Raw genomic sequence first — 13,754 nt, forward strand, 5'->3', positions numbered from 1 at the left:
ATATAATACCTTTTTTATTTAGAGATTTCCTTTTTCATATTAGCCATGTGTGTCAATATTTCACATTTTCTCCATCTTAACCAGTCCTTTGACTAAACACAGCTACAGGTGGTGAGGGGAGACATCTGTGCTTGATCGTGGAGCAGGGATTAAGAAGGTGAACTTACCCAGAGGGGAAGCCTCTGATCGGAGGTCTGGGGTGGAACGAGCGAGAGCCTGTCTGTGGGAGCCATGACATTTTGAAAGCAGCAAATTCACTGTCACCTTGAGCTTTTTCAGTGGGACAAAAGGGGTGACAGAGGCGGGGGCTTTTGTCCTCTCTTGTGGGCAGAGTTCCCCGGTGAGTTTTCCTTTTGTGGGGCTTGTGGCCACGAAGGAGGCTGCCCCAGGAACCCCCACCTATTTTTAGCTTCAGTTCAACACCCCGCAGACAGCAGCCCTCCATCTACCTCTGTGTTAATTTTCAATCTTGCGTTTGCCAAGATGAATCACCCAGCGCTGGCCTGACAAATTGCTAGACCTGAAGTGAGAATAAAGACCTGAAGTGAGAAGGTAAAGCCTTTAACAGTGGAAAGTTGCAAAGATGCCCTGACATCTCATACATCTAACAGCCTCCCTGTGCTACTTTCATATGTAAGGTTATGAATGAAGTTCTCTGTGATCAGAGTCCAAGATGTGGAGCCTACACTGGATAATCTAACCTCCTCCCCAGGATGTCCTCTTTAAGGGACACTTACCTGGGAAATGAATTGCGCTAGATAGATAGAGTCAGATAGATGACAAACCACACATCATTCTTGGTACACCAGTAGGCTTTTCATGTAAATACTGATTAGGTTAGCGTATGTACGCTTTGTCAAACTAGGTCAAGCTCTTGAGCTATGATATTTTGTGTTGGAAATGCTGCTGCTTCTGAAAGCCATCAAAGATCACCCTGGAAGGCAGCTGCTGGGCCTTAACAGCTACACCTCCCCTGGGTCCAGCCAGTCCAGCCAGTCCCGTGTCCATGGCCTTCAGACTTGCAGTCCATTGATGGGGGTTCTGATGATGCATCGTCCTGCCGGCCAACCTCTCAACCAACCAGACCGATTCTCATTCAGCCTTCTTCTCTTCATTCCATGTCCTCAAAGGATTTTTGGCACACGCGATACTCTTAAGCAAATGCTAATCTATTCCTCTAAAGTAGAGCTTGTGCCCCAATTTCCTTTTTGATCTCTTGTCCTAGGAGCTGGACTAAGCTATAGGCAAGCCTCCAGGACCTCGTCTACTGCCGTACTGAAGGAGAGGTTTCCTCTCCCTGGGCCCCACCCTAGAGGTTAATCTCAGGCAGCAGAAGAGGAAAGAAGAGAAGGGGGCATGATCTAGGTCTGTTTATACTCTCTTCATGCCTCCTACTAATGCTCCAATCCCCGGATGGGCTGAGTCCTGTGGTGGCTCCATTTGCCCTCCTGCCCTCCTAACAGCCTTTATTCCACAATGCTGGCTTCTTTTGTAAAATGGGAATGATAACACCTTACTCACTCCATGCAGAAGTGGGAGCAGATGAGCTCTTGAGATAATTTCCAGACAGAGAAGAAAAGTTGAGTGGATGGAGAGTGAGGTATTAACAGAGAAGAAGAGTCAAAGAACAGTTATGATAGGTCTGACAAAAAGAGGATCCTCGTGCCTTAAACCATGGACTGGAAAAGGGAGATGCAGAAGAAATGAACGTTCTCTTCCCCACCCAGCGGTGTCCATTCCATCCTACATCCTTACATGTCTGACTAGAGTCACAAGGGGGCATGAGCAAGTACAAGGCCACGTGTGACCACAGGCCCAGTGTGCAAGACAGACCACACGAATTAGAAGGATTCAGAAGAGGGCAGAGCTTTCCAGGGAGAGGAAGACGGGGAAGGACTCTTGGAAAGGGTGGGTCCTGGCAAGGAAGTGGAAAGAAGCTGGTCCTTGGACAGGGAGGGGGAGCAAAGGGCGCCCCCCGGAGAAGGCCAGGGCCGCTGGAGCAGAGCGTTGGTGCTGGGGAGAAATGGGGACTAGGAGTGGCCGAGCGGGGCGGAGGCTGACTCTGGAGGGCTTTAGTGCTGCCTGAGGAATTCAGACTCTGTCCTACAGGCCAGGGTACGTCACTAGACTGTCTGTTACAGGAAACGACATGACAAAAACGTGTTAGAAACAGTAGTGAAAGGAGACTTAATTGTATAATTGTAATCCTTTTATACAACATACTTGAATTTTTTAACCACATGCAAGTATTATGTTTCAATTGAAAAACAACTAATTTTTAATACTATAGAAAATATAACATATAATTTGTGCCAATACTTTTGAAAATTTCTACGCTAGGAGCAGTCAAGCCACATCGTGCGTTGTAGTGTGGAGAGGAACACTGGGAGGGGCAGCACGGTGGGTTTGAAGGCTGGCTTCTGCCTTCTGAGTGACTGAACCTGTCTGAGCCTCAGATTCCTTTAAAACAGAGATAATGATACCGCCCAACAGAATGGTTGTGAAGATTAAATAGGATAAAGCCTATCAAGCACTGGCCCTGGTAATTGTTCAATAAACGTATAAAGAACAAATTTCGAGGCTGCTCTAGTAAAATAGGGTCTGCACTAATGTGGGCACAGTGCAGCTGGGAAGGGGATGGGCTGGAGTCCTTTCAAAAGCAGGATGAACTGAACTGATTGGCTAAGAGGGACTTCAGGAGAGGGAACACTCCCAGCTCCCCCGGGACTGTGATAAACGATGCACTGCAATCACACCTCAACACCCAGTGTCGGGGCACATCCTCAACCCAACTTTCCTGAAATCTCCTTAAGAAAACGTGATTCCTCGGAGAACAGTTATTCCACAGACGGCCTGAAGATGTCGCTGCAGACAGCACCATCCATACTGTGCTCCTCATCTTGGTGTCTAGATTCTGCCGTTTGTGAAGGAATAAGTCCACTGCGGCTCCCTACCTAACTCCCCCTCCTGCATGCTCGTTTCCTGTACTTAGCCGCCTCTTTCTCCTGTGAATCGTCATCCTTCCCTCTACCTCCCTGCCCTGATGCCCTGGCCACTTGGGCGTGGATCTGAGCCCTCAAGGCAGCAGAGCCAACGTTGTGATAGGTTGTACGTGTGCTTCCCTGCTCTCTCTCCATCGTCATGCTCAGATGGATTAATTACCAAGATTATACTCATGTCACCCTGGCCCGCATCCCCCTCGCCTCTTGAGTTTCCATCAATGAATGTAGGGGCAACCCATTCGCTATCTCCCACGCCCTTTGACTTCTCTTCTAAATTGGACCAATTTTCAAATATTAGCATCTAAGGATTTGGTGATGCATTAATCTACCTCACTTTCTGAAAATCGTGTTCTTGGTAAAATAATCCCTCAACTGTAGCCTATGAACAGCCCTAGGATATAGGAAATGATGAGCATTCCTGAGCTGAGCTGAGTGACTTATCCAGAGGGAATATGTCACAGTCATGGGACTGGACTCTGACAGCTGAGACCTGGTAACAAAGGAAAAATGTTCCAGGCCAATCTCCCCCTTTCTCCCTGCTCATGGCTTCTGTTTGCGACCCTTCTTTCTCTGTCATTTGCTTTCAGTATTTAAAAATCAGCCTAAGAATAATTTCAGAATCAATTTTTTATTGGTATCCCCCATTAACAGCCTCAGAGATAAGAATCCAAGACACATCTCAATCTCTAATACCAATCCAAGTAAGCTGCACTCTAAAAGGAGGTTTGGGAAAGACGTTATCACAGTGATTACGAGAAAGGGCTGAGGATGAAGGTTCCTAAATCTTCACTCTATTTGTGATCTGAAGCAAATCTTTCAGCAGCTATGATTCTGTTTACCTTTGTCCTAAACCATTCCCAAGACCTTAGACCATAGAGGGAAAAAAATGGTCCACAGCCCCATATAGTTTCTGGTGGCAGATTTTGCCTCTGATGCTGAGGGATCATGAGCCCCTGACCTGATTATGGTGCCCAAGAGCAGGGTCCTCCTATCATTTATGTCCCATATCTGCGGAGTACCAGACCTTTGTGTGGAAATGCGCCAGTGCTAAGTATCCTCATACCCTGACTACACTCAGAATGAATTTACACCCTCCCACCGAAAATAGCAAATATACTGGTATGCAGAGGAAGCAATGTGCTGTTAAGCCTCCACCCCCTTCCTGATCCAACTGCTCCTCCCTGAACACAACAGAACATGATCAACCCTACACACCTACAGATATGACTTGGTTACTGCCAACAAACAGTGGAAAGAGAGAGCCAGGAATTCTGGCCGGGGGTGACACTTGCAGGCCTCTCCTTCCCTGGCAGCAGGTTACCCAACAGGCAGACTGGGCACATGGTTGGGGCACCAGCAGAGCAGGTACACCTCAAAGAGGTGTTTATTGAAAGAATGAGTTAAAAAAAAACACCTAAGTGGTCCTTGTGAGATAAATCAGAACTCTGTTGAGCTACTTACACTTATTTTACAGTGTAGTGTTTAAAAGTCCTTTGGAGGAGGGATAACTCTCTTTTCAGGGCTTAGAGCCTCTGATTCCAACCCTGCCTGCCAGAGACAGACCGACCTTCCTGGACAGACACACTCTACCCCCAGCCTCCAGTCACCCGGAGGAGCCGAGACCCCACGATGCCAGGGAGCTGAAAGTGGGTGCCTTCCCCCAGGCACCATGAAGACATCATACTTTAGCTGAAAAAGAGGTTGTAAACTCAGGGCCTAAATCTTTTGATTTAACCAAAAGATGCAGAAATGCATTCTTGTCTGATTTTCACACGTTTTAAAAGTTGAAAAATTTCACATCAAAATCCATTTTCTGGGCGGGCCCCGTGGCTTAGCGGTTAAGTGCACGCGCTCCACTACTGGCAGCCCGAGTTCGGATCCCGGGCGCACACCGACACACCGCTTCTCTGGCCATGCTGAGGCCGCCACATACAGCAACTAGAAGGATGTGCAACTATGACATACAACTATCTACTGGGGCTTTGGGGAAGAAAAAGAAAAAAAAAAAGGAGGAGGATTGGCAATAAATGTTAGCTCAGGGCTGATCTCCCTCACCAAAAAAAAAAAAAAATCCATTTTCTGATTTTTTCGTTAACAATGGAATATGAGTACTGTACTCAAAGTGCCACCTGGAAAAACTCATCTGAGCTGAGTGTGAGGGACATGTTCTCTCAGGTCTACACTGTGAGAGGCGCCACCACTTCCCCTTGGACTCACATGGCCGGCGTCACTCATCTGTGAAACCTGTCCAGCCCTGATGGGTTAAGTATTTGAGTTAGACCCTTTAAAGCTTTGATCCCCATTAAATTGCAGAATTTGTAGCAAAAGAAACACGTGATGGCTTTGACAGTTTTATTTTTAAGTCACTACAAATGAAGGTCCTGACAGCTGTTTTTCTGTGCAGAAAGATCCAGAGCTTGGGAGCTCTACATTCCGAGGGGAATGAATGGAGGCGGTTGCTAACCACCACAGGAGGAAAGAAGACTGAGCCTGGGATTGGAAGCAGGATATAAATTCAGAATTCCACAGTGGGGCTGTCCATGAGCAGTGTGCCTGACTTGCTTGCCCTTCAGGACTCTGTCATGGCCCCTCTCTCTCCAGGCCCGGCTGCACTGAGCAATGGGTAGCCTTTTTCAGGAGTTCAGTTTGCTGGGGCTAAAATAATTTTGGTTTAATTGGCCAGGGCAACTGGCACAGGACACCCTGCCCATGACGTTAAGAAAAGCCAAGTATGTTGGACCAGCTGGCTGAACTTACAGAAAAATCTCCCCCACGCTGCCAGGCCACTGGGCATTTCAGGCAGTAGGTTCGGTCCACACTGGGCATTTCCCAGCCAAGAAGAGCGTGAGCATCACTGGCCATCCTGTCATCCCCTACGGCCGCATCCTGGGCTAAAACACAAAGCAGCTTCAAGGTGAACTTATTCATTCTTTTGCCTCTTGCATTAAAAAGAAAAATGCCAAAAGACACTAAAAATGAGTTTTTTAACATCTTTAAAATGGTCAAGATTAGCTAAAATGTTTGACAATGAGGTGGGGAGAATTCTAAGTCTCTGAGTCCATAAAGTTCTTTCTAAACCAAAAATCAGTTTTGGCGTCTTCTCCTGCCCCATCTGCTTATGCTCTCTGATTTCCAGGTATGTTCTTTATGGGCCAAGTTGTAATGTTTGTTGATCTAAACCAAACAGAGCTATTTACGGTAGAGAGAAAACCTGTTGGATTACATTACTCAAAACTGTCTCCCAGGTTGCAGAGAAACAAAAGGCACCTCCTTGGGAATCCCCACCACGGGGACAGGTCATCAAGGCTCAGCACCTCCCCAAATTTCCAATAGCAGGTGACAAATCTGGGCTGCCTGGGCCTGCATCTCACCACTAGGTGTCACACTAAACAACCAGGAATAAACACCACCAGGTCCTGAAAGCCTCAGGAACACAAAAACAAAACAAAAAAAGGAGGTGCAAAGACACTTATTCCTGAGAAACGTTTTACTTATGCATGATTTTCTTTTTAATGATCATTTGTAAACCTGCAGCTAAAAATTCTCTTCTAAAGTATCCTTTCTAAGTGAGGCATTCCGAGTTCGACGCTTGTGTATGTTTTTTACAGACGTGATTATCCCCAGATAGGAGGCCATCAACCCTCCATTTTGTCTAACAATTGGAGTAGAAAGCACTTTGAATGTCTTCCAAATTATTTTCTCATTTTCACAATATGCTTTCACAGTGTTAATACTATGACTGCTTTGGCCAAATGATTAATATGTTGGAATAGAAATTAGATAACCTGCCACGGGGTGCCTAGCTAAATTTCTCCGCATTTCAGTTTCTTCTTAGGAAAGCAGGAGTAATACCTATCTTACGAGATGAGTTCGGGAACTAACAATGTGCTACATAAAGTGCTGGAGTTCTTCCAAACATTTACACTGATAGTTCCAAGAGACATGGCCCCCTTAAGCAGAGTTATAAATGCATTTGTGACCAAGTAATCCAATTTTTAAGCTGGAAAAAAACTCTAAATAGCATTAAGTCCAATCTTATTATTATAAAAACAGGTATATCACAGCAAAGTTAACTGATCTCTCCAACTTAATAGGCAGTTGATTCGAGGTAGAGCCTGGAATGGAGATCTCCTGCCTGTAGTTGCTCTCCCACCTTGCCCCGGTAATCGTACATTTGAATATCATATGCCTGCAGATACAAAGGGGTCTATCCCTGGGAAGTTTTCATTTTAACATGTGATCATCACTACCCCGAAGGTTTTATTTCCTGATTTTACCTTTCCTCCGCATCTTTTGTCTCACACCCCCATGGACCCAGGTTCCCTACATTCAGGTATCGGGGGCGGGGGAGATGAGAAGAGAAAGGTTGGTTAGTCCACGGCCAATCAAGTTAAAGATGATTGCAGAAATCTCTGCAAAACTATAGAGGCCTCCTGGGGCTAATTCTGCAGAACTTAGACCAAAGTTGCTTTATTTTGCCTGGACCAATTCTAGAAGTAGATGAACTCAGTCCGTGGCTTGTTGCCTAAGAGGTGGGGGTAGGGTGGGGAGCATAAGTTCTATCTCTGCAGGTGAAACCAGGGGATGGGGAGCCTGGAGCGACTACCCACGTTTGCACCGATAGGTTCCACCACTGCCTCCCCCAGCGCAGGAGAGCAAGGAGGAGGCAGGGGCAGGAGGGGGCAATGTTAGGGCTGGCTGCCTTGCAGTGGCCTAGCAGTTACTTTCCCAGCCATCCATAAGGCCCAATCCTGGATAAGACACTACTCAACCCATTCTTCAGCCTTCTTCTCCAAATGCTTCTGGAAAGTCACCCAGCTGGGCAGCCAGAGGTAGGCTCAGGATCCATTCTTTGCAGCAGCACAGTGCAAATCAGAGAACACGACCTCAGTGATGACTTCATTACTGCAAGGTATCTACAACTTCTACGACAAGATTAACACCTTGCTCTGCTTGAAAAAAAAAAAAATACAGTCATATTCAGCATTTTCCTGCATACTGGCCCAGTGCTTGTCCCTCCCCCAGTCACCAAGATTGTTAATCCCGAGGAAATGATTTGAGGGTTCTCCAAGCATTTCCACTTTTAACGCGAGGGGCTGGGGGGTGCCACATTCCCTGCACTGCCGAGAGCCTGGCGCTGGCAGGAACACAGAGGCAGCCCGCACTCCACCTTCTAACCGCCAGTGCGTCCTTCTCGGCAGACAGACGTTTAGGGAAGCGAATCCCTACACCGAGCCATCATTTCCACTCGAGTTTTCAAAAGATCAAAAATCGGAAAGGACCGTTAGGTTGGCAAACCCTAAAGAGGAACCGCCCAGCAGGTCGACGTCCTTGGAATCTCAGCAGCCGAGGACCCCTAATCAAATCGATCGTGGGAAACCCCAGGGAAAGAAGGATTCTTGCAGACGGACAGGATTACTGAGTGCAGGCTGCAGGGAAGTACCGGGGGAGGGGGCCCGGTCGGGAGGACTTTCCAGCCACTCAGCCTTCATCAAAAAGTTCCCTGTACATGACCCCAGTGGCTCATCGCAGGGAGTTTCTCTGCTGAACTCCGGCTCAGGGTTTAGAGTTCTTTTTCCCCTAGCAGAGGACGAGGCCAGTTCTCTTTTCTGGTCTGACTGGCTTGGAAATTCCCCGCGCCTGACCCCGCCCCGGAGAAATCCCCTGCCAGCGCTTATAGGGCGGCGCGGCGGCGCTGCCGAGCCCACAACAGTCCGGAGCCGCCGCGCCGTCCGCCCGCCCGCCCGCCCGCGCTCGACGCTGCGAGAGAGCGAGCGCTGCCCGCGGCCGAGCGCACCAGGGGAGCCGCGCCGAGCCTTTCCGCGCCATGTTTCAGCCCGCCGAGCACGGCCAGGAGTGGGCCATGGAGGGGCCCCGGGACGCGCTCAAGAAGGAGCGGCTGCTGGACGACCGCCACGACAGCGGCCTGGACTCCATGAAGGACGAGGAGTACGAGCAGATGGTGAAGGAGCTGCGCGAGATCCGCCTGGAGCCGCAGGAGGCGCCGCGCGGCGCCGAGCCCTGGAAACAGCAGCTCACCGAGGACGGAGACTCGTAAGTGTCGCAGGCCTGGGTGGCGGGGCCGGGTGGGGGCGAAGGGCCTGCAGCCCGAGTCGCTGGGCCCGCGATGGGGCCTCGGACCCGGGGTTTATGCACCGTCCCCGAGACGGTGCAGAGCTGCAGGGCTCCGGTGGGGAGGGGGGGTGCAGAAGGTTAGGGGGTCGCTCCCGGGGCCGGGGTTCCGCAGCTCTGCCTTGCAGCCGCGCACACCCCCCCACCCCCCCCCCCCCGTCCCTGTCCTCGGGCCGGGGGCGGGGCGGCGGCGGGGACGCGAAGTCCCCGCTTGCATAAGGGGGGCGGGCGTTCCTGGCCCGCTGGCGGGCGCCGCGCGGCCGGGAGGGGAAGTACAGGGCGTTCCGGGCCGGCGGGAGGGCGGGGCGGGCTGGCCGGCGCCCGGCGCGGGGGGGCCCGGAAAGTCCCTGGGCGCCTGCCAGGAACACTCAGCTCATAATAACCTCGCGGAAAACACCGCGGCCGCGGCCTCCAGAAACCCCGGCCTTGCGCAATCCCCCGCAGCCCGCGCCTCCCCGCGCCCCACGCAATGCGCTCACCAGCCCTGGGGGGTTTTCCCTCTCTTCCCTCAGGTTCCTGCACTTGGCTATCATCCATGAAGAGAAGGCCTTGACCATGGAAGTGGTCCGCCAAGTGAAGGGAGACCTGGCCTTCCTCAACTTCCAGAACAACCTGCAGCAGGTGCGCCCCTTGCTCAGCCCAGTGCCTCTGACCCCGTGGGGGAGCTGGATCTAGCACACTTGCTCCCAAGCCTTTATAAATGAACAGTCACTGGTCATTGTCTGCCCTGACCTTTTACGTTGGAATCTGCCAACATCCTAGAGTAAAGAATTCATTGATTTGGTGAGGCCTTTATGAAGCCCACCTGGGGGCTCTGGTGTTTATTTGCTTTGTCCCTTGTACCTGTCTGGGAGGAGCAGCACCCACAAGCAGGACTTCTCTGGGGTTCAAGGGAACTCAGACTGTGGGTTTAGCCCGTGGCTTATTCTCTTTGTGTTCCCTCTTCTGTCTGTAGACTCCACTCCACTTGGCTGTGATCACCAACCAGCCAGAAATTGCTAAGGCACTTCTGGAAGCTGGCTGTGATCCTGAGCTCCGAGACTTTCGAGGAAATACCCCCCTACACCTTGCCTGTGAGCAGGGCTGCCTGGCCAGCGTGGGAGTCCTGACTCAGTCCTACGGGGCCCAACACCTCCATTCCATCCTGCAGGCCACCAACTACAATGGTACGTCTGGCTGCCCTCCTCATCAGAGGGCAGGTGACATGGAGAAGGGGGGACAGGCAACTGAAGGAGTCTAGGCAAGAGCTTAAATTATCACCACGTAAAGGTTGAGCTAATATGTATGCAAAAGGCCTGTCTGATGCCTTTACAAAGTTCGTTCAGAACCCTGGCTTCTTCAAGTTTGTCCCTTAAAGGAATAGGTGAAAGGTTCTGCTTGAGATGTGCGAGTTGAAACAAATAGTTATACTTTTTTCATTTTGTCCTTCCAGGCCACACGTGTCTGCACCTAGCCTCTATCCATGGCTACCTGGGTATCGTGGAGCTTTTGGTGTCCTTGGGTGCTGATGTCAATGCTCAGGTGAGTGCTTCCTGCCTCCAGGTGGAGTGCATCAGGCTCCAGGGCCCACCTCAGCAAGACTTTATGTGCTCTTGTTGCAAGCAGAAATTCCAGACTCATCTAAACATCTCAAATGCCTTTTGGTTTCAGGAGCCCTGTAATGGCCGAACTGCCCTCCATCTCGCAGTGGACCTGCAGAATCCCGACCTGGTGTCCCTCTTGTTGAAGTGTGGGGCTGACGTCAACAGGGTCACCTACCAGGGCTACTCCCCCTATCAGCTCACCTGGGGCCGCCCAAGCACCCGGATACAGCAGCAGCTGGGCCAGCTGACCCTAGAAAACCTTCAGATGCTGCCAGAGAGTGAGGATGAGGAGAGCTACGACACGGAGTCTGAGTTCACAGAGGACGAGGTGAATCTCAACTTCTTTGTCACTCTGCAAAAAGCAGTTAGAGTGGCCATTCTCCCTGCACCCTCCCAGGCCCCTAGAGCTACTCTTCCCTAAGGTCTCAACATAGTGAAGTTCTCAAACTTGCCTGTGCATAACTAGTATCCCACGAGTGTGTCTTTTCTCTTTTGCCCCTTTTTAAGGAGAGGAGCATTAAAGGAAAACTCCCTCAGTCCGTCAAGTTAATTTATATTTGGGTTATAGAGAATGCAGTCCAAGAATACCTGAGTTATTCCCACTAGCACCACCCACCATCATCCCAGCCCCCTTGGCAAAGCTCTGAAGTTTAACGTGCCTTTTTTCCTCTTGTTTTTAGCTGCCCTATGATGACTGTGTGCTTGGAGGCCAGCGCCTGACGTTATGAGCTTCAGGAAGTGTCTAAAAGAACATGGACTTGTATATTTGTACAAAAAGAGAGTTTTATTTTTCTAAAAAAAAAAGAAAAAAGAAAAAAATCAAAAGAGTGTACTACTTATAACCACACTGCCTGGCCTGAAACATTTTACTGTGGTGGATCAGCTCTCATTTGGTTATTTTTGTGAACTTTGGAAGGGGGACAAGCAAGATCACTGGAATCCCAAGAAAACCCCTTTTAAACCTCACCTTTGTGGGGCTTTTAGAGAACGTGGTCCAAAATTTGATGAAAGGAATACATTTTATTTATTGTGCTTCTTGATTGAACCACCTGGATTCAGTGGCTGAGCCCAGTTGTCTCCTGTGACATGTAACAATCAGGTGTATGGTTGAACCTTTTGGTGGTATCGGGTTAAAAGCCACTACCTGTCCAAGTTTGTGTAAACACCTCCTGTAAATGGTGTACATAGTGTATTTTGTTGCTAATTATTTTGGTACTTCTAAGATGTATATTTATTAAACAGATTTTTACAAACAGAACTATCCTGATCATTTTCTTCAGGCTGCGTGGGACTCCTTTTCTGAGAGTCATTCGATCCTCAGGTGGAGGTAGAGGTGGAGAGTTGTGTGGGAGCACTTACCACAGCCAGCCACGGAACCCTTTCAGAGAGCAGCTTCTCACACTGTAGACACCAGCCTCCCCAGCAGGCTTTGCAGGCAGCCCCAGGGCCCCGTGCGTGGGAGGGGAGGCTGTTGCTAGATGAGAGGAAACACCAGTCTCAGGCTTAGGGCGAGCGGCTTGCTGCCACCCCACACCTGGAAGGCTCTCCATTGTCATTGACTCATCCTCTTGGCTTAAACTATTCCAGGACCCTTACTTCCACTCTAGGAAGTTATTTTGGCCAAGAGGAGTATGCTGAATTCACGTTTTATTTAGCTGGAAACCTATAATACTGGAAGTTCCTGAGGACATGGGCTCTGGAATGGGACTGCACTAATATTCGTTAGCAGGTGCCCACCTCTGAGCCTTCATTTCCTCATTTATAAACTGGGCTGTTGGGAAGATTACACGACAATCCATGTAAAAAGCATAGCAGAGTGCCAGGCACATAGTGCAAAAGAAAAATACAAGCTATTGCATAACATCCTGTATTTCACACAGGAAGAAACAAGTCCAGAGAGAATGTCCTGTCCAGGGTCACCTGCAGGACAGGCAGGTGGCTAACTTATTTAATATACTCTTGTTTTCAGGTGGTTAACAGCTTAAATGCATTCCACCTCTAAATCAACCTATTTTGTTACCAGCTGTGGTATAAAAGTGATAAGAAAGGTTTGAAGGGTCTTCATCAGCTCAGTCAGTCTACTACTGAATGATTCTACAGAAACAGAAGATTTCACAACAAATCAATAACTTGTGAAATTTGGGTTTAGGTGCTCTGTATCAATATTTTCATCCCTAAAATGCATCTCTTGCCCAGGTGGAAAGAGGAGTAAAGGAAAATTTTAGGGCATTCTAGAAAATGCAGAACAGTGCATAAATACATGCACCATTCATGTACTTTGGCTTGCATCTAAGAAAACAATAGGACATTACATTATCCCTTTCCTGATCCACAAATGATGTCCAAGGCAAGTTAATATGATGATCACCTGCCTCTCAGACCAAAAAGGAGCCAACGTTTAGTAGGTCTTTTATATAGAAAGAGTATTACTCTAGACCACACTGACTGGTCAAAGCCAGCTCTGTCCCCTTCCTACGGCTTAAGTCGTCTAGAGCTGAGCACTGTGGTGGCCCCTCTACCAGTCTTCTCTCAAAGAGCTCCATGCCCATCACTGAAATTCCTTGTCCCTCCCAGAGCACTTGAACACAGGTGTTAGAAGGTCTGGTGCATGAATGTTGATTAGGTTCAGCTCTCTCAGCTGATAAGTAGAAGAGGTAAGAGGGGTAGGGGGAGGGATAGTCACCTCATATCCAAAAGAACAAAGGTTGTTTGGAAACTTGGCTCCCAATTTTGGAATGACGCCCTTAGCATGCTTCCCAGTCAGACGTGCCTCTTTTCTCCCCCTGTGATGGTGCTGAATTTGTGCCTTGTCCCTCCAGTTCTGTGCTAGAGGGCTGGACAAAGGAATGAGGCCCACTCTTCCTCAGCCTCCTTGGTGACCAGCATTTGTGTAGAGATATCACCTTCCGTGGTCACAGCTGGGAGGGGCCTTTTCTGACCCAGCCTCCCACCTTTCTAGGCTTCAGCTTTTCTGCTCTTCAGGACCCCCACCCTCAGAGTGGAGTCCATCATCTGCAGAAATCTCGAAGTAGCTGGG

The 13,754-nt window shown here is 49.3% G+C and overlaps 1 protein-coding gene across 1 annotated transcript; it reads left to right on the forward strand.

Moving 5' to 3' along the window:
* The first annotated feature begins 8,701 nt into the window (after positions 1 to 8,701).
* On the forward strand, positions 8,702 to 11,975 carry NFKBIA (NFKB inhibitor alpha). The gene is made up of 6 exons (XM_004436404.3): positions 8,702 to 9,056; positions 9,647 to 9,755; positions 10,090 to 10,300; positions 10,567 to 10,655; positions 10,785 to 11,045; positions 11,398 to 11,975. The coding sequence occupies exons 1-6, from the start codon at positions 8,830 to 8,832 to the stop codon at positions 11,443 to 11,445; spliced, it is 945 nt and encodes a 314-aa protein (XP_004436461.1). The 5' UTR covers positions 8,702 to 8,829; the 3' UTR covers positions 11,446 to 11,975.
* The last annotated feature ends 1,779 nt before the right edge of the window (positions 11,976 to 13,754 follow it).

The sequence above is a fragment of the Ceratotherium simum genome, chromosome 3, assembly GCF_057802395.1.
Source record: "Ceratotherium simum simum isolate JZ-2026a chromosome 3, ASM5780239v1, whole genome shotgun sequence".
NCBI lineage: Eukaryota > Metazoa > Chordata > Mammalia > Perissodactyla > Rhinocerotidae > Ceratotherium > Ceratotherium simum.